At 40.1% G+C, this 20,226-nt stretch overlaps 1 protein-coding gene across 1 annotated transcript; it reads right to left on the bottom strand.

The window, feature by feature from the left end:
* Positions 1–616: 616 nt before the first annotated feature.
* Positions 617–18,343, bottom strand: tmem161b (transmembrane protein 161B). Its single transcript, XM_034240305.1, has 12 exons — positions 18,108–18,343; positions 13,781–13,884; positions 12,146–12,226; positions 9,685–9,782; positions 9,387–9,543; positions 7,765–7,916; positions 7,605–7,665; positions 7,350–7,490; positions 5,562–5,675; positions 4,286–4,460; positions 3,350–3,446; positions 617–3,264 (listed from the first exon to the last, which is right to left on the bottom strand). The coding sequence occupies exons 1-12, from the start codon at positions 18,108–18,110 to the stop codon at positions 2,975–2,977; spliced, it is 1,473 nt and encodes a 490-aa protein (XP_034096196.1). The 5' UTR covers positions 18,111–18,343; the 3' UTR covers positions 617–2,974.
* Positions 18,344–20,226: the final 1,883 nt, after the last annotated feature.

Genomic DNA, 20,226 nt, shown 5'->3' with positions numbered 1-20,226 from the left:
TCCACAAGAAGCAGCTCTGCAGTAAAGGCCAAACACATATTTTAAAACCACTTTATTGGACAGTTATTCTTTACATTCTGACTGTAAAAAAAATCAGTCACATTATCTTCTTTCCTGTAAAAAAAAACAGCTGTCATGTTAGATTTTAACAAAGCACAGTTTACAAGTTTTGTAACACACAACATGCCAAATGATACGCTTACTGTTTTTAACCACAAGTCAAGGACTTTAAGGTTTCTTGGCATGATTTAAAGGAAAGACAAGAGATCTAACAAGAGAGACAAATTGAGTCAATGAACTATTTTACAACAAGTCTTTGGTGATTAGTTGTGAGTCATTCTCTTGCATGGGCCAGAGTATCATTCACATATAATGAACATGGATGTATAACATTAGCAGACTGTCTTTGCAGCATCTCATGACTGTAAGCTGACCCACTTTGGAGCATATCATTCAAAAGTAAAAACAAAGGACTTTAGATAATTCCTTTGACTTTACTAGAAGTCCAGAATGATTGCAGCTTTATAAATGAACCCACCTCCTTGTGTCGATACTGCTAAGGCCCTATATAAAGCCAGTCGTAGAGCATGAACATACAAAAAAAAAAACGACAAAGTAAAGAACATAATTTATTTAAGAGAAAATCTAGAACAGAAATAAATACATGAAAGAACAATGTGTGTAATTTACTTTGTGAACTCAACAATGAATTCTAAACACTTCAGTGGTAACAAACAGAAGAAACATCGCCTCATCAGGCCACTGAATTCTGAAAGTATCCCAGCTACTTCTTAACGGACCAGACAATTAAAAAAGGTTAATCTGTAACTGATTTGTCAAACACGTTTTTTCAAAATTGATTTAAGCCATCATGTCCCCCCCAATAACAAAATCATGTGTTCGCTGTTAAAATTAGAAATGTTTACAGGCCTCAGCATGTGTAATAAATACAAAAACAAAGATAAATCAATCAAATTAATAATCATTAGGATAAATTAGATTTAGCTTGAAAGGTAGATTAAAAGATGGTAGTAGACGAGGAAAGTCTTCAGGAAGTGCAGGGGTGTTAAATCAACTCACCATACAAATTATTTTCATGAAAAACAATCTAGAAATTAGGCAGGATGGATACATTCATTATGTGCATAATCCCCATCTGTAAAAAATAAACAAAGACGATTTCTAAGACTTTTGACATCAGGAGCTAAAAATTAGATATAGTGCCGCTTGAGGTTGTAAAATATGTTCTGTACAAAACTCATAGAGCTGCAATTCATAAATTACAGCTCTGTGATATAATAATGACCACATTAAATGCCAGAAAACCACCAGATTGTGTGATCTGTAATTCATCTGGCACCACGTTCCTGGAAGGGCTGGACAATCATAGGCCCTTTGACTCTTAGTGCAGACATTTACCCACCAAATAATTACAGTATGCAAAGACACTGTAAATGCTGTTATGTCTCGATGGAAACCAGGGCTTGAGATTCCCCTCTTTATTGAGATGGAACTACAGAAGAAAGAAGGCCGCAGAGTTGTAGTCAGTTAAAGGTTTAAACACTAGCAGACACCACATCTATAACCATTCGGACAGGGGAACAGACTCACTTGGCACTTTTACAACTTTTGATCCATTAGAACAAGAATAAAAACAACTGTTCTCAAATGAGTTACAAAAGCAAAGGATGGGTAAAAAGTCAAATGGAAAGCAGAACATAAAGGCGGTAGTTCACCAACAGTAGTTGACATCATCTCCTCTTGATCACAATGCCCTTTTAGATTACAGCTGACCTACAGCAGAGATCCTATACAGTACATGCAGACAGACACATGGAAACCAGCACAAACCTGGGCTGAGCCCTCAGTGCTGTCCTCCCTTTGAATTGTCTCTGCTGTTAAAAAAAAAAAAATCTCTCATAAACTCTAAAATGGCTCAGTTAAAACCAAGAAGGTTACGACGCAGTTTAAACACTTAAATACATCAGTTTCAAGTCAATGAGTTTTACATCTCCTCTTCCTCCTCTGCAGTTCTTCAGTAGTCCACTCCCCGACCCTTTTTAGCTTCAAACTGAGGCGTACTGGTCCTTGACGCGACATTTTAAGACTATTTCAGACACCATCGTGGTCCGTGGCAATCAAATTTAGACATTTTAGTAAAACAGGCAATTTTGTTTGAACGCACATATTTTAAAGTTTTGATCAAAAGGACAAACAGGGGGCACAAGTACGTCAGTCATTGTTTTCCCTCAAAACATACAATAACAAAATGTGATTTTAAGGCTCAAATGAAGTCACAAACAAACGTCTTCAGATCCGGCATTACTTGTGACCTCTTCTTCACGTTGTATCACTCAGGGAAATAAGCCCTATTATGGCCTGTAATGACAGACTGGAATATAGGTAGTTGACTGACTCATTGTCAAGGCCCCGCACATACGTACCAAACCATAACACTTAAACCTAACAGCATGGACCCAGTCTTGCAGAGTATTACATGAAATCAGTTGTGAAAAAAAAGGATTATTAATTAAACTCTCTCTTGACACTGGTGGATTTAAGGAGAAATGCCACACCACATTTTAAATTAATTGTAATCAGCGTCTGAGATATATTACTTTACCTCATATGATTAAAATGTCACACAGCCAACTGGACCAATTTCTCATTACTATGGCAATACACTAATGACACATATTACGATTCTTCCAACTCCCGATTTAGTCTGTTTGGGGTTTAGAAACCTTGCTCTCCAAATAAAAAGGTAATGGTTGTGTATTAAAAACAATGACAAGAGTTCACAGAGTCGTCTGTGGAGGAAGCACTGGAAGTTGAACCAGGAGCTCTGATGATATGGTCAGTCAGGGTTTAGTTGGTCAGAGGAAGGGAAGGGAGGATGTGTGTGTGTGTGTCATCATTAGGCCTCTGTTTTCCTACTCAGTCCTTTCTGATCGGGCCCGACACAGGGTGGGGGTTATCCCGCCATGAGATACTGATGGTAGAAGAGACCAAAGAGGGAGGTGGAGAAGAGGCAGGCAGCAACCCACCAAGTGAAGAAGGAGAAGAGGCCACGGAAAAGCAAGGGGCTGAAGACAGTCCGCAGGCCCCCCAGGGCCACCGACAGCTGGGCCACAGACCCCTGGGCTGCTGTTTCTACCGCCGGTGGGGGGGCTGCTATAGGGGCCGCCCCCATCACAGAGTCAGAGTTAATTTCATAGATGCAAGGCAGGTCCTCTGTAGGGTAGACCCACCAGGAGTGTCCACCTGGAAGACAAAGGATGAAATTAGATACCATTTATGGATGGGAGGTAAGAGATATTTTAAATTGAAGTCACTGAGCATGACTCACCTAAGGTTTTTAGCAGCAAAGTTGTATGCAGCAGCATCACCAGCGGTGCCACATACTGTAGTGCGATTACACACAAGTAGTAAAAAACACGAGCAACCTGGGTGAGAGTGAAGAGTTAGAATTAGATAACGTGTGGTTTTACACAAACTGTTAACCAGAACATAATGACACACTCAGATGTCTCCTCAAACATCAACCAATGTGAGGAATGGGATACAACACAACAGAGGAATCAGTCCACTCTATACAGTAGTCACAATTTCAACAGAAGTATTTGGTCAAACATATTGTAATTTTCTCCATATCGTTTAGCCCTACTGAACAATAACAGTTTTAAATATGTTGTATCTGTTGTTTTTATTTACAGAGACCCTTTTACCAAGTCTAGAAATGAAATCCATCTCAGATACACAATATTCACAGCACACCTGTGTTTGCTGCACCACATAATCTAATTTGTACTTTAATGTATAATAATATTTGTGCACATACCGAACAACAATACGAGTTATAAGATAGGATATGGTTGTCTTCACTAGATCAAACAGTCAGTACTTTATGTTGGGAAGGGGCTTTTGAAAGCAATGCTAGCAGGAGCTGATGCATTGGGCCACAACACACTCACTGATAATGTATCCTATTTTCAAGTGCACTACAGGTGGGCTGCATGCCTCCTGCATAATGCATGCCCTGTGGACAGTTTTAGACTTTGTTCCTTAATTCACAAAGACAGGCCCCTGGATGTGTCTATATTTGCTCCAAGTAAAAGGGCTTATTTTATTCTCCAACCCTGCAAAAGCAGCAAGGTGGCCCCATCTAAACGCTCACTGTGTCTAAACACAGCTCTGCCTCTTAACCCCATCCAAAGTGTGCCATGTGTTAAATGGGATAAAGTTATCTTTTTGCATTTCTAAATAAATCCATCCTCTTATTCACCATCTTCTGCAGGTCAACGGTACTTATGCGTCCCGCCTCCTTCTTCATCTGGTCCACACCCTTCTGGGCCAGGTTGAGGTAGGCCTGTAAATGATGTCTCATCATAGCGAGTCGGAGCACACACATCAGTATGATGGCCCACAACCGTAACGTATCATACGTATCCTCCGTCATCCTGGTGATAATGGAAAGACAGGAGCGTGAGGAGACATGATGAAGGGATGGCAGCTTTCAACGCATCATGCATCTGCTCCATCATTTGGATATATACGCAGAGACAATGAGAGGTAGTAAGAGCAAATGATTCATATAAAACTCAAAAGAGAAGGTAAAAGAGGGTGAAATTGAGAGATAAAAAAGGAACAGAAGGATATTGTATCATGAGATCTGGCTTTATCGTGTTTGACCTTGATGGTGTCACAGTCACTGCTGGCAGCAGAACAAAGTTGGCACATGACAGAATTCAAAGCTACAACTAACGAAAGAAGTCATCTTAGAATGAAAAGGCAGCTAACACATGACAGCAGTTAGTGATACAATAAAGAGCTTTCACTGAGTTATGACTACTTTTGCTCACACTCTAATCAAACCCAAGTAGAAAATGTGTGTATTGTCATTTCACCTCCAAGCTGAACACATTTCTTATCTCATTGAACCATTGTAAATCTCATTTTCATGACTGCTGTTGCATCGTTTACATCCAGTTTCCTACACAAGAGCCACAATTACTTTTATATTCACAGCTGGCCAATGTTGTCCTACCCCTCCTGTTTGAATGGCAGCTAATTAGCGCGCTAGCTATAAAGGGAGTCCAACTGGCTGGCCTATCAAGATCACTCAACAGAACACTATCAGCACTGTTGTTTTAAAAATAAAATGTATGGCAAACTCTTGCTTGAGCTGCAAACCATTTTACCATAGGCTTATTAGTTATGCTCCCTTGTTAGAACTATTAATATAGCAAATAAAATGTTTGTTATTAACAGCTAGTTGGACATTCAAAAAAAGTTAAAAACTAAAAAGAAATTCTCTTCCAAGCAAATGTTTTTGGTTTTAAACACACTAACTATTGCTATTTATATAAACACGCAAGAATGTGTCTCGTCACAGCACAGAGAACATATCATATTCATGAGCAGGAGAATTATAGTAAATAAAAAACACAAGCAGTGTGAACAAGACATGTGTCAGAATGGCAACAGCACTTGCAGTATTGTGTTCATCTAATCATCCATTAAACAGTTTTATTTTCAACCAAATAACTCATTTTACTTACAAAGGCAAATTCCCCTTTTCCAGATAGGGGTTTATTAGGTAGTCCTTGGTAATGGGCCTCACCCACAGCAGGACCATGATAAGAGGGGACAAGAAGTTGATATGAAGCAGAGTCCTAGAGAAACACGGAGGTGAAGGAGAAGATGCAGTTATATTAATTACGCAAAGTGGTAGGAAAAAAATCCAACCGCTTTTCCACATTAACAGCAAGTGTCCCGGGAGACTTCTGATGATCCACTTTTTAATCTAGAAGTTTACATAAGGAAAAATACGGTCCTGCTTTCCATAAGAAGGTGGGAAGATAACCAAGGCACTAATTTGAAGGGCTTGGCGATAATCTTCTAGTGACAGCGTCTGAAGGTGTAAGCTGATGAGGTAGGAATGGATGAGGAGGCCATTTTGGAAAGTCTGCAATGCCAAAGTGGATTATCTGGATGTGACGCGCTCCCTATCATAGTCATAGTCACGCCAACCAGGGAGTTCTGAAATAGAAATCTGGCCCAACTGAGGAAGTACAACGGCACTGTGTTTGGCTTCTTGGTGCTCCAATGCAGGACAGGTGGGTAGTGGTACTTGAGCAATGTGTGTGGCCAATTTGAGCACATTGTGTTTTAATTAAGCCTAGAACCAGACAAAACCTACAGCACACTATCATTTGTTTCCATTATCATCAGAAACATATATATTCCATTGAACAGCGATTCATTTATGTGAGAAAAATAATCGACCTTCTGTGCTTTCACCTTAAATGCCGCGGAACATTTTGAGAAATAAAGATTTTGAAGGTTGATCTTAGAAAAATAATGTAAAACATAAAGAACCTGACAAAGGTTTAAAAAAATAAAGCCCCATTACAAAGTTTCCTGACCAGGTTCTGATCTTAAAAGTTGTGTCAACAAATATATAGACTTTCCACCATTTACATCCTTTATATTAAAAATAATGCTGTCAAAATTATCGCGTTAACGGCGGTAATTCATTTTTTGAATTAATTGCGTTAAAATATTTAACGCATGTGCAGAATGGCCCACCCCATACGTGCCACCAGTGGCAGCGCCAGGGTATGGCTGGGGTAGGCTACAGCCATACCAAGAAATGGCTTAGCCCCACCATGAAAAATGATGTTAAAGTAAGCAAAATAAAGTCCGCCAACTCGCAGAGTAAATTGCACAGACAGCAGTTAGTAAGATTGATTTCAGTAGCCACTTGTCTGGAAATACCGAAGACTAGAAACGGTTTTGAAAACTTTTATCACGTAGTGATCGTCTTCTCAATAGAACATCTTTGATAATGTCTTCTGGCCAATCAGAATCAAGATAACGGCGTGGTGTTGTTGCAGGAAGTGCAGGACGGAGAATACTTTTGCTGTAGTAGCCTACACCTCTATATACATCGATACAACATTACGTGTTGATAGAAATCAACACGTAATGAAATAAGACCCCACGGTTTGATGAGTGATAGGTGTGTGGGCTGTCTTTCATTTTGACACACAGAACAATGTTATAATAAACATACATACATACATACTGTATGTTAAATGGATATATCCGCCTTCTTTCATTTATCTTTCCATTCCCACAACAATATACATAAAGAAATGGCATAGTTTGGACATAGTTCGAATGGTGATTAATCTGATTAATTAATTTTTAAGCTGTGATTAATCTGATTAAAAATGTTAATCGTTTGACAGCCCTAATTAAAAAGGATAACAACGACTTTAAGTGTATTGAAACGTACATGAGTTTGACCCCAGAAGGGAAGACAGAGACTGTAGTGGACTTACTGTGTAAATCTGCCTGTGGTCAGATTGAGTGCATCTAGGTGCATCTGGGCCAATCGTAGACCAGGGAAAGTTAGGAATGCTCCAATCAGGGAGCAGAGCAGGGCCAGGATCAGCTTGAAGGTGAGTTTAGATATGGGACCCCTGTGAAAACGAAAACGCATAATGAGATACTACAGTAGTTTTAGGAGTCATAAAGAATTCATGAAGGCAGAGAAAATAAAAAGGATACTATGAGAATACTGATTCTGTACTTACTGGGACTCCAAGCCCTGGTGCTGCAGAAACTCTAGAGCACTGTCGGAGAAGTTTGCAAAACCTAGAAATGAGGAAAACGTTAAAGGGTGACTTACTCTTTGGGCCAAAAGCAATAACATTCATTATTAGCAACGAGAAAAGCATTGAGGAGAGAACTAACCTGTTTCAAGACCAAACTCCAGGTAGTTTTCAGTGACAATGAGAATGGCCATGGCTTTGACAAAAAAGAAGAAAGCAAAAGTAATGCAGAGTGAGCGCTCGCCTCCTTCCTCCAGCTTGAAGTAATGGGCCGTTATAGAGAAAAGGGTCTTACTGTAGGGGTTCAGAGTCAAGGAAAAACATCTCCAGACACACACAAGCAAACCCAAACTGCTTTGCTGATATATTTGCAATGCCTTTTGCAGGTTCAAGGGAAATGTGTCGCAGCGAACAACCAATACAAAAGCTTCCGAGCACAGCACCACACATCCTTTCAGCACCAAAAAAGTGTTTCAGCTTCACAAAAGTACACTGTGCATTCTTACAGAACCCTTTGGACCCTGAAACCCTTAACGCTACACAAAACCTGCTACCCAGCAAGTGTGGGTACAGAACGTGAGGGACTTTGGCACCTATGCATGCGATCAAGGATGTAATAATTTTCACTCTGCCCCTGTCAACCTTGATCAGACAGCTGAGGACAGAGCATGTTTCTAAAGAGAACCGTTTGCCTCGGAGATGGACGGTGCAACATTTCAGGCGACAGCATGCCAATTGTTCACTCCCTTTTAGTCCATTATAGGAATGGTATTCAAACCAGCGGAGTCTCCCTTTTTTACCCCCCTTGTATTCAGCACTGTGAAGACAGCTGTACAAACACTCAAAGGACGAGTTCAAGCCAGCATGGAGATGAAAAGAGGTTTTTGAGCCATCATGTGGTGGGCTACAATTAATAAAACAGAGCTTTCCTATCAACATTGGGCAAAGGTGAGGATGAATGAAGTCAAATGTATACATTCCAGTAAACTAGGGGGATAAGCGAGGTGCCATTAGATGCAGATACTCGACGACTGGCTGCTCCAGGGCTGTCAGAGACGGTTAAGGCAGTCGAGACGGCAAGTGTCTTAAACATATCATCAGGGCTGAAATAGGAAAACTGAAATCAAGTGTCCCATTAACACTTATACTGAGCCAACACATTCCATCATCTTCATCTTCATAGTGCCAGTCCATCTACTGTATTGCCCTGTCTTTCCTCCTCCCCCCCAAAGCATATCAGTCTGTTGGGCTGTGAAAATTGGGCCTCCAATCTCCGATGTAGGCAGGAAATGACACACCATCTGACTGAGAGAGCGGGGCCTGACCAGGAGCACTGGAAAGATTGATCCGTGTGGTTGGTGGCGAGGTTAATGCATAACATTTAACCGTCATTCAGGTAGCTGTGGAGGATAAAGGTGCTGGCTGTCGAGCCAGTAGGAGCTCGAGCGGTCATGTTATGATCTCTCTCAAACCGTGCTGCATCTACACAATCAAGCAGGAATGATTTGCTCTCTTACAGACAAAGAGATGTTAACCTATGACATATATAGAATGTGGTGATGAATTGAAAATAAGGAAATTGTGAGAGCGCGAAAGAGACTATAGAAAAGACTTCCACTGAAACCTCATATGTTGCCAACCCCACCCACATAATGACGTACATATGTTACCAATTTAAAGAACATTGAAAACCAAATCACGAGATAGATTTAAGAGTCAGATAAAAAAGAAAAAAGATGTTAAGAGTGACTGATGTAAGGATACAGGACAAAAGCTAGCACTAGCAGGCTCCAGACCACACTGATGTTCATCTCTCCCGAGGGCTGAGCCACGCAGTAGTACAGCTCTGTTATCAGATAGACCACAGTCGCCGCTACTGTGAAATCCACCAGCCACTGGAACTCTGGGAAGTAGTGCAATGCTGGGGGCAAAGAGAATTTCATTTCATCATAATATTCAATAATAAAATATATACAGGCCAGTATATGCAAAAGTTAAAACGAGTGTGTGATTTAAAAGTTGATATTAAACTGTGGAGACATTGGCCCTCTTAGATTTATACCTAACGTGTCGACTTCTGTGATGCATTTCGTCTCCAGCTGTAAATCTATGTCCTTGGGAACTGTTACTGGCTTATGGTCAATGTGACCATTGAACTTCCTAAAGCAGAAAGGAGAGAGCAGCAAAACAGAGAATAGGGTCAGTATAACAGAAACAAGGAAATTCAAATTTAAAAGCATTTTATTTGTGTATTCTTGTGAGGAAACAACAATTAAATTAATGTTTCCTATTATACAATGAAAAGAAGGAACCACACATGTCTGCACTCAATGCGACTCTGGCATACAACGCTAACATTTGGCAGAGTTGTAGTTATTCCTGTTGCTACTAATACTATTGGACTATTCCATGACCAAAGGGGGCCAAAGCATAGGCTGTAGGGGTGTAACGGTACACGTGTGTACTGAAGTGTACCGAACGAATATAACGTTAAACGTAAAAAATTGAGAACGCGAAAAAAAATTTGGAAGTAATCTCAGGTGCTGCGTCGCAGCATTCAGAGTAATTTGCTCACATTGGGTTCAACGCGTCATAGAGCGAGCAAGTCATTTCATTGGACGAGAGGCATACTATGAGAGCTGGTCAGAGGGATGCGTTCAAATGTAGTCAGTAATTTGAGGAAATGGCGAACGCAGATAAAGTTGAGCTCGAAAATCCTCCAGCATCATTGAAGTCTCCGGTTTGGGAACATTTTGGTTTCGCAGTTACGTTCAAGGATGACGGACAAAGACAGGTGGACCGAACCAAAGCTGTTTGTCGGAATTGTTCAACTAACATTGTATACGCGGCTGGCAATACATCAAGCTAGCACACTCATTTGAAAAGGCATCACCTGAACGTGAATATCACCGGTACCAAAAGAAAAAAGTCTGAAGTGCAAACCAAACTCCCGCTAGCATGTAAGCCTCCACCACTCGCAGAGAGTTCAGACCGAGCCAAAGCTATTACAAACACCAAATATCCTTATGTTGCCATGTTAGCAAAGCGCTACCTGGCTGTATCTGCTACCTCTGTCCCTAGAGAGGGTGTTCTCCACAGCAGGAGACTTTGTTAGTGCCAGCAGATCTGCCCTTTCAGCAAGCAATGTGGACAAGTTCATCTTTCTTTAAAAAAACATGAAAATACAATGACAAGCAAGTCCTAATGTCAAACTGGCTGCTTAGGTGCTAGTACAGTTCAGTTCAAATACAGATTATTTCAGTTCATCGAAATGCTGCACCTTAATGTTTATTTTATTATATTTTGTATTTATTTGATGAATACATTATTCACAGTTTAATAATAAATAAAAAAATAAATAAAAATATGTTATGTTTTGTGATAATAATCTGCTGTACCGAAAACGAACCGAACTGTGACCTAAAAACCGAGGTACGTACCGAACCGAAATGTTTGTGAACCGTTACACCCCTAATAGGCTGTGCTCGATATCTAACAGCAGCCGAATGCAGAGCTGTTCTTTAGGCTTCAAGAGCTGTCTGGTGGCCTCCTCAGTTCTGGGCTTTGTTTGTTCACCCTGTGTGCGCTAGATTCACAGGACAATACCACAGTAAGACTCTAGGGCCAAACATGCCCTGGACAGAGTTCATCTGTGAGGCACCTGACAGGAGAAAAGGGGCTCAGCTTCACCCCTGACTGAGGGAGTCGGCGTTAAACAAAGGGAACCGAGCGGCATGGCACGAGCTGGCAAACGGACAGTATTCCCATCTTTTCCTTGAAGGGATTACTGAGCATGTGGTGTTAGAGAGCCTCGCTGTACCTCATACAGGGCCAGAGAAAAGACCGTGCCCGAGTTAGAAGCTGGACACGGCGAGGAACAGTGAGGATTAACTCTCAGTTGTGACTTCAATTGAAATTCATATTTAAAAAGGATAGTACAAAGAAAACACCACTTAATTTATGTGTTCAACATATGGTTCAACTTCCACCTGCAGCCCGAAAAATTGAATAATATTGTTTTTTTAAATTGCAAAGTAGCCTGATGGGAAATGATCTGCCAGAATCAAAGCTTGACATCTGACCACTTTGAAGATATAATGCTGTTTAGAACACTTTGATTTCAGAGAAGATGCAATCCTTTTAAAGTGTCAGCCCCTAAAATAGGCTAATAGCAATGGCTCCAAAAAACAGAACCAACTTTCCTCACATCCGCCAGACAGGGCCACTTCTAAGCCCGGTTGCTCTGAGCCTCGATGAAGAGCCATAAAGGAACAAAACAACAAAAACAGACTTCCGTCTCCTTACTTCAAACAGGCCTTAAATGAGCAACATAAAGACATCAGCTTCATCTGTTTGCCGACATGCCTGTGGTCTCCATCCATCTCAAATGTCTGCTTCTCATCTTTTCATGCCTCTCTGAGGAAAGGGGTGCCTTTCGTACCTCCTCTGTGCCACTGCATTTCCCCAGCCCCAAAACAATAGCCCTTCTTCATTCCGCCCACCGTCCCCCCCTCCCTACCTACCTGTCTTTCTTCTTCTGTCCTTTTTGTTTCCCAGCTAAGCTCCTCAACTCATCTTCCGTAGGGTGCTGATACCACCGCAGACTGTGAACAAAGAGAAGCAGAGGGATGAGGAATCAGGACAGAGAAAGAAAAGGAGACAAAATAAAGCAGATATTTTTGAATAAAACAAAAACACACACTCTGAAGCATACAAAGCAATTATCAAAACATTCAATTTAGACATATCTACCATAATGGTTGCTTGGCATGGAAATAGTAAGTAATTAGAACTTTAACAAAAATGTATAATACTTTGTGTGCTTACTGGAGTGGAGTTCAATTACTTACATTTACATCAAACATTAAAGTATATACAAATATAATTGAAAGATGCTCTTGAAAGCACTTAAAGTTCCCCAATTGTACTGTTTTTTTATCAATATATTATAGGTCTCAGATACAGAACATGTCTCTGTTTGGCTCCAAATACCAAACAGGTCATTGCAGCATCCCATAATCCCCTCTGTTTCAGCCCTGTTTCCAAAGTGCTGATTCTCTGTCTGTTACTTTAGATGAAAATAAGGAGCCCCTCCCCACGCCCCTCTGAGAGATATTTGGTTAAAAAGAACACAATGGTGCTCTAGGAGGAGATGCAGGTGATAGGGTGGGCGGGGTTACCTTGGTTGGTGATTGGCTAATGGTTACACAAGCCAAAAAAATCGTTATGACATTATAATGTGGCCAAAATCTGATCAGCTCATTTTCAGACAGGTTTTTATATAAATGGATCAGGACAAAAAGTGAGAAAATCTTTTGTCCTGAAACTTTCAGAATCTCTTTACACAGAGGGGACACATGGTTATGTATAAAAGACATGAACAAGTGGATTTTGCACAATAGGTCCCCTCTCGTAGCCTTAATGTGTAATAGCTCTAAGCTTTATGATTAACTCCCGAAGACACAGACACAAAACAGACTTTTATCAGAACTCCACTTCATATCATCAAAACACATCTTAAAAGCGTGTGTGAGGCTTAACCACAGCAAGGTTATCTGTCCTTAAGCTTGAAATATGAGCTCATTTAAGAGCGTCCATTTGAAGACATTTCAGGCTCCTTCCTTGTCTTTGTTTAGAAGCCCTCTTGTCAGAGCATCTTAAGAAGCACTCTGCGTGGCAGAAGAGGAGAGAAGGAGCACAGCTTGTTCATCCCTTTGAACATTTATTTATTATGGAAAAATTAATAACTAAATATTCTGGGGGGCCACTCTGGGCTTTCGGCCTAGGACAAAAGTTTTCAGAAAATGTTTCGAAATTGCCCTGAAAAGTGAAAAAATAATTAATTATTAAATGTGTTCCAAAAAGTTGTTTACTGAAAAAAACATGTGGCACTAAATGGAGGAAATGAGGCCGGCACTTTTATTTTTATACACCACCCTCTCGGGTCCTCCCAATATTTTGATACCCTTTGGTCTTCGCGGTATCATTTGATGACTCTTTTTTTCTTCTATATAAACCGTTCTGAACGCTGCCGTCCGAGTAAACATTTTCACTCACATTGTTCAGGACTCTGAAATAAACGTCTTAGAGGTAAATTGAAGAAATTAAACTGTAGCATTTAAAGAAACTGAAACAGCATGTACAGGATCCTGCCTTACCTGCCACTGCAGAGTAGCCATCTTGCGAAGGAATAATGAGGTATGATTTTCTGAATTACACTGGCCATTACCATGGTAACCACCAGCTGCACACCAATCACACCCTGTGGAAAAAGGAAGGGGGTTTAAAATCACATTTAAATAGTAATTGTGCATGACATAAAGCAGCTACACATATGAAATACAGCTTTATATGGACTTAAAGGCTACACCATATTTTCCAAATGCAATAAGATTTTTTAAATGTTATTACCAATCTTAAAATGATGATGAAGTCATAGCATCTCTTATCATCTAGCGACAAAATCTAACTGTAAATGCATGTGATATTAGAAAATAATCTTGACCATGACCGCTGGCCCTTTCTATATCTTGACTATCATAAGTTCCAAAAACAAACAAAAAGGTAAAGAAAAGGTAGTGTTAGATTACGATGAACTGTGATAAGCATATTCACGGTCCCCAGGTTTTGTATGCTTTTGGCAAGACTGCATGGCTATTTTCTCTAGATGAAGTGTTTGATTTATAATGTGGCCAAAAGCAAAGCCTTAGCTAGACGGTAAACCCTTGAACATGAAACACCACAGCATGTTTTCTTTGTAAACACTGTAAAAGGGAAAGTTGTGGAAAGATTTGACTCAACAACCTTGATAAGGATTCAAAGCTCAAACCCAGAATGACCTTCATTTCAATATGAACAGAGATTGGGAGTGCGCTCTGTAGAACCAGGAGATACACACTTATTATTCAGACAAACCAAGAAGAGGAAGAAGGCCGTGAGATGCCCCAAAACATTTTATATTACTACTTTCCTATTTTACTGAAAGCCTGACTATATGTTTAGTTTGTAGTATAAAAAGACCTAACTTTAAAGACCCCAATAGTTGTCAAACCAAAAAGAAAACCCATGGCTACCTTTGAGGCTACCAACATGCTTACATATCATCCCAACATCCGTTCCTGAGTGCCCTAACATGATTTTCAAGTGACTAGCAGATGTCCCTAACCACAACTCTCATGTGACATCATGGTGAGCAACATGATATGTTTAAGTGTCTGGGGCTTCCTAACACTAACTAAAGACACCTCTTCTCACATGATTAGTGAAACAGTTGAAGTGATGACCTTGTATTGGCTGACATGATTAGGTTTAAGGTTGCAGCAGGCCATTGCAAATTTGAAATAAGTAGGAACGTTTAAAAAAAGAGGCACATTTATTTAAATTAGAGTTATTTTGTACCAGAAATATACAGTATCGTGATAGTTAATGCAATTTTAATTATAGGTGTTAAGAGATTAATATCACCCCCTCCCCTAACTTTAACTCAAAAGCAAAACTACATTACGTTGTCATATGTACCTCAACACAAGAAAATGTAAGGGTTACTTTTACAAAACATAATCACAATGTTGAGTTAAAAAGGCATTTCATAGTTTACTCACCATTACAAGGTACCGTAGTTTGACTACATTTAGTGGTGTACATACAATGTTCACAAAAAGACTCCAACATCTGTCACAATGACAGCCTCCATGTGCCCAGGAGAATGAACAGCCTGCGCTCCTTTGGTAGAAACCCAAATATTTAGCAACATAAGGAGCTCAATATCAACCCAGCACACTAAGATCAATATTCACTTAGGCTTAAGAGGCCAGAATCATTCCCATCATGCAGCGCTAATATCCTTTCACTGCAGGTAAGGTCTGCGGGTTGGCCTATCTTTTTGGGCAATCGGTAGGAATCATTGATATCTGTGCCTACACACACACACACTCTTGAACAGTGAGAGAACCAATTACCTAACTAATCCCCAATACAAATAGTTCTTTCCAACACAATGATCGTATATCTCTTTGAGCACCTAGGCAGTGAAACTACCCTTGCAAACTCATACCATAAACAAAAGCAAACCGTCCTGTAGATTTCTTTGTTTACTCAACATGATGTTTGTTTACACATCAATAATATTAGTGTAAACAAAACTCCCTCCCCTTTCTCAACTTTACTCAATACAGCCAGAAAGCTATTTTCCTCTCGCCTAAGCTGCACTTTTGTGGATTCGAGAATAATTACACCAAAAATAAATACGTTTATCATAGAATGGAAAATGTATTCAGTACATCATCCAAACAGACTGCTAACATGCTGATTCTGAAAAGGTGTCTTCTGGGTCAGTCTGTCATGTGTGACCTGTGACTTCTAGTGATGTATATTATCACCATTCTCTAGTTTTAGTTTTGCACTGGGCAACGATGCTTTACAGCATGTTTTCTTAAATATATAATTCAACTTAATCTTGTACTATTATACAAATAAATTGGGTTTTTAAGGCGACACTGCAAGTAGTTGGACATATTAACCTAACCCCATACACATATCGGCTTTGATTATACCTGTCTGAGTAGCAACAATAATGTTTACACAATAATGAAATAAAAACTATAATGAACAACCCTGCGCATGATGCTAGTAAATGTCTTTCTAAATGATGGTTAACCCCATGTCAGACTGCTGTTGGTGTAGACTAGAGGGCGGAAGGAAATGACAACTAACAGGACAGGGGCTGCGTCTGGACTCTGCACTAGACCTATATTTTGGATTGGTCATGGGGATCCCCAGAGTCACCCAGCATGTGGTAAGCTCCAAAGTCTGAAGTCAATACCTCGTTTGGAGTCCCAGAGTGTGGGTGCCAATAAATTGTACTCGCTAAGATGTGATGCGTGTCCAAACCCAACCTTTCTGACGCAAGACATTCTCCATCCGAGGGATGGTCATGATATATAGGTCAAAAGTAAACTGCCTTAGTTTGGTGGATGCTGACCACTCTCTGTGGGGACCCTGCAAGGATCTCTGGCCTTGGGGGAATTGAGCCAGCATGGACTCTCTTATCTTTCCCATACCGCTTGACCCCCTCCACACAACAACCAAATTAAATCTGTAGGGGGTAAGACCAGGGAGCTGCAGTGATAACAACCACCCATAAGAGCTCCAACACCTCACTACCTTTTTGGAAATTCAACTAACTTTGAAGGAGCAAAACCCCTTATGCTTCCCTAGTTTCATTTAACTTGATGTATTTATATGTAAATGTTCAACTATTAAGTATTTGACATCTAAGGTTACACTTTCCAATAGACATACTGCAGCTTTGGTTAAAGATGGGACATAATGTATATCGGAATGGGCCTAATATTAATTCTGGAGTAAGTAAGACTGGAGGAAATCCTGGATGTTTCCTATTTCTAGGATATACTGTGATTAGATTGTTTCACCCCATCCCCTTGTAATACAGTATACATTGGTGGTGTTAAAATAAACTCGAAATATTCAGATTATCTTTGTTTTTCTACCAGCTTCCTTTCAAGAATGAATGACTACCTGTGCTGTGAATATAATCCTGTCCCAGCTGCTGTAACAGACCAGCATATTGTGGACATTCTGATTATATGATATGAAGAACACTAGAAATGTACTCATCAACAGTCATACCAACAACAACAAAACAAGAAAACCAAGAAGGTTGTTTTGGAGCTCCAAGAATTGTGAACTCATCCCATGTTACTGTTATTGTTATATGTATTGCTAACTGTTTGAGATTGAAGATACAACATGTGATTTTGGGGGAAATGTTGGATTATTGGGTGCTAAAACAAATTCACACCATCATAAATCTCCCTTCATTGACTTTTGGAAGAACAAACAAGTTTACACTGCAAACATTTTCCTGACAGGTTTTTAGAAACCCTTGAAATACAATTGGAAATAACTATCAGAGTACTCGACCAAATCTCATGAAATTACAAATAAAAGAGACCAAATGAGACTCAGATCTGGTCGAAACATCCGGAGGTCAAACTGAGCAGGTCAGGCAGGTGAACTTTTCCCAAAGGTATCTTGCTACCGGCTTAGTGGCAACGTTATGCTAACCGCTTGTTGTATGATTTATACCGATTATTTGTCTTCAATATGTTCCCTGAAACAGAACCCAACACCAGTACACCCAGACATTGTATGTGAGTGAAAAACAATTGAAACAGCCACAGATATAAACTATTAACATCTGGATTGCAGTCAACGGTCCCTTTGAGCTAATGCTAGCTAAACCGCTACACTGACTAGCCGGCTACATGCACTTGCTCTGGTTAGCAAGCTAAGCTAACAGTACACTGCAATCGCAAGAACACATAGAATGAAAACGTCAATCAGTCAGCAACGTCTAAATAGTAAGTAATCTGCATTACAACTGGTGTGAGTAAAATGCCTCCATCAATGCAATGCGACAATAAAGAGAAACCGTTGCGTGCAGGTGCTCGCTGGTACACTCACCATGTTGATGCAGTGCAGCTGAAACGGACTCTACCCCGACAACACTGAGCTCCCCGAGTCGGAAATCAAGTGGCGAGGAGCACATAAGCCCTTCTTGCGATGGTTATGCACAAACTGAAGGGGGTTCTCATTCAACTTGTCACCGTATCCTCGCAGACTTGGGTTACATCGTCCAAAATCAATGGATTCAACCTCCTCTCCCAAGTATTTTCAACTGCAGTAGAGGTCACGCTAGAACTCTGGGTAAGCCGGTGTCTTCCTATATGCCTGAGCAAAAAGAGTAAAATAAGAGGATTTAATTATTCAATTCACAACAAATTAAAATAGAACTATTGCTATAAATTATATTGAACGAAATGTTGTGTCTTACAATTCAAAATTTGTTTTTAAAATGTACATGGACATTATCATTTTGATTAGGATTAGACAGGAGCTCTATAAGTATGCTTTAGGACCTCCGCAACCGGAAGAGAGCAAAGAGAGAGACAGACACCACCACACATGACATATCAGTTCAATTGGTACTTGCATCCATGATCAGTACCTACAACATCAGACAGTATACTTATATAGTCATGGCATCAGATGCCTGCAGTCCCGAAGCAGTACCTCGACGAATAGGCGTTGACTTCATTGATTTACCTCGGAATGGGATTATTGATAGTATATAATAGAAATGTTATTCATTGGGATAAACCCCTTGAGATGCACCATCTCGTTTTCAAGGGGGTCCCGACAATAGCAACAACTTACAGACATACATAAACAAAAAGACAAAATGCAAAACATGACACACAAGACAAACCACATACAGTCTGTTAAGTGAATTTCAAGCAATGCACACAATCATTGCAATTTGAGACAGTCAAGCAAATCAGTGTCATCAATATCAGTTAATAACAAGTACAGACCAGTTGAAAGTGAGATAACAATGCATGTTTAAATATACCCAATGATGCAAGAGATCTAATAGCAGCAGGTAAAGTATTCCAGTCTGTTGGGGCTTTAAACATGAACACTCTTCTGCCAATAATTTTTTTAGCGGAGGGGACAGAGAAATAAATCTGAACAGAATGTCTAACTTGATGAATTGGTGAGTAGGGTACACAATACTGCTTTAAATAAGGGGAATAGTTAAGATAAATGCATTTAAATATCAGCTGAAGCCAATGCATGTGTCTTCTTACATTTAAATAAGTATGCATTGTACTTTGCGGCTGTATGCATCAATAAGTAAAATATCTAGGTTTGTTGGCTGTCTATTCACTTAATCAAGGTGACTTTTAAGGGCGGCTACTTTGACATGTTTAAAGTTATTAACTGTGAAGCAATTCTGCGTATCAAGCCAGAGGCCTTTCAGAAAGATTGAAATTCATCACATGAATTTTAAAGCCTGTGGTCTCAAACATCCAACAGAAGGAACACATAGGTTGGTTTTTGTGGTTGTATTTTAACATCAATGATAACAGTGCTTGGCAGAGTTAGTGCAACGTTTTAATCACTTGACATCTGATATGGAATCCTAATGATGCACAAGGTTACTCTGTTTTGATAAGCGGTGACTTATTCATGGGATGATTAGGAGCCAAATGTGCAATCCCTCTTAGTGAGCGGAAGTTGAAAACTCAGTAGAATTAGCAGTTGTAGTTTATGGAGCGTTCACCTTTTGCCATACTTCAACGTTTTTCTCCAGTGGTCTAGAAATTACATAATTATTATTATTATTATTATATACTTGATCTTAAAGTGTGCTTCGCAAGATATGGCCACCCGCATTTGCATATACAATTGTGGAACCAATATGGGGTTCTGCTAAAGTTTTAAAGGTCCCATGTCATGCTTTTCCGGTTATTACCCGTCCCCTTGTGTGTTATGAAGGTTTTTATGCATGTAAACGGTCTGCAAAGTCACAAACCCTCAAAGTACACCCTGTAGCGAGTAAAACTCTAACACAGAAAATACCTGTCGATGCTCTCCCAGAACGCCTCGTTGGAGATTTCTCTTTTTCTTCCTGGTTACAGTGACGTGCCCATACCCAAATGGACCAATCCGTGGAGCCGTTACGTTACGTCTGCGGAGCTGTTACGTTAAACCCCGTCTTCCTCACACACACTCAAAT

This window comes from Gymnodraco acuticeps, unplaced genomic scaffold, assembly GCF_902827175.1.
Source record: "Gymnodraco acuticeps unplaced genomic scaffold, fGymAcu1.1, whole genome shotgun sequence".
Lineage (NCBI taxonomy): Eukaryota > Metazoa > Chordata > Actinopteri > Perciformes > Bathydraconidae > Gymnodraco > Gymnodraco acuticeps.
This window is presented reverse-complemented; position numbering and strand designations above follow the sequence as displayed.

What these genes read in the sequence shown, in the direction of transcription:
- tmem161b (XM_034240305.1), bottom strand. An exon ending in CTAGTGCTAGCTTTTGTCCT is followed by an intron (nt 7,917 to 9,386) that starts GTATCCTTACAT and finishes GAACCCCTACAG; the next exon opens with TAAGACCCTTTTCTCTATAA. An exon ending in TTTGCTGCTAAAAACCTTAG is followed by an intron (nt 3,265 to 3,349) that starts GTGAGTCATGCT and finishes TTTGTCTTCCAG; the next exon opens with GTGGACACTCCTGGTGGGTC.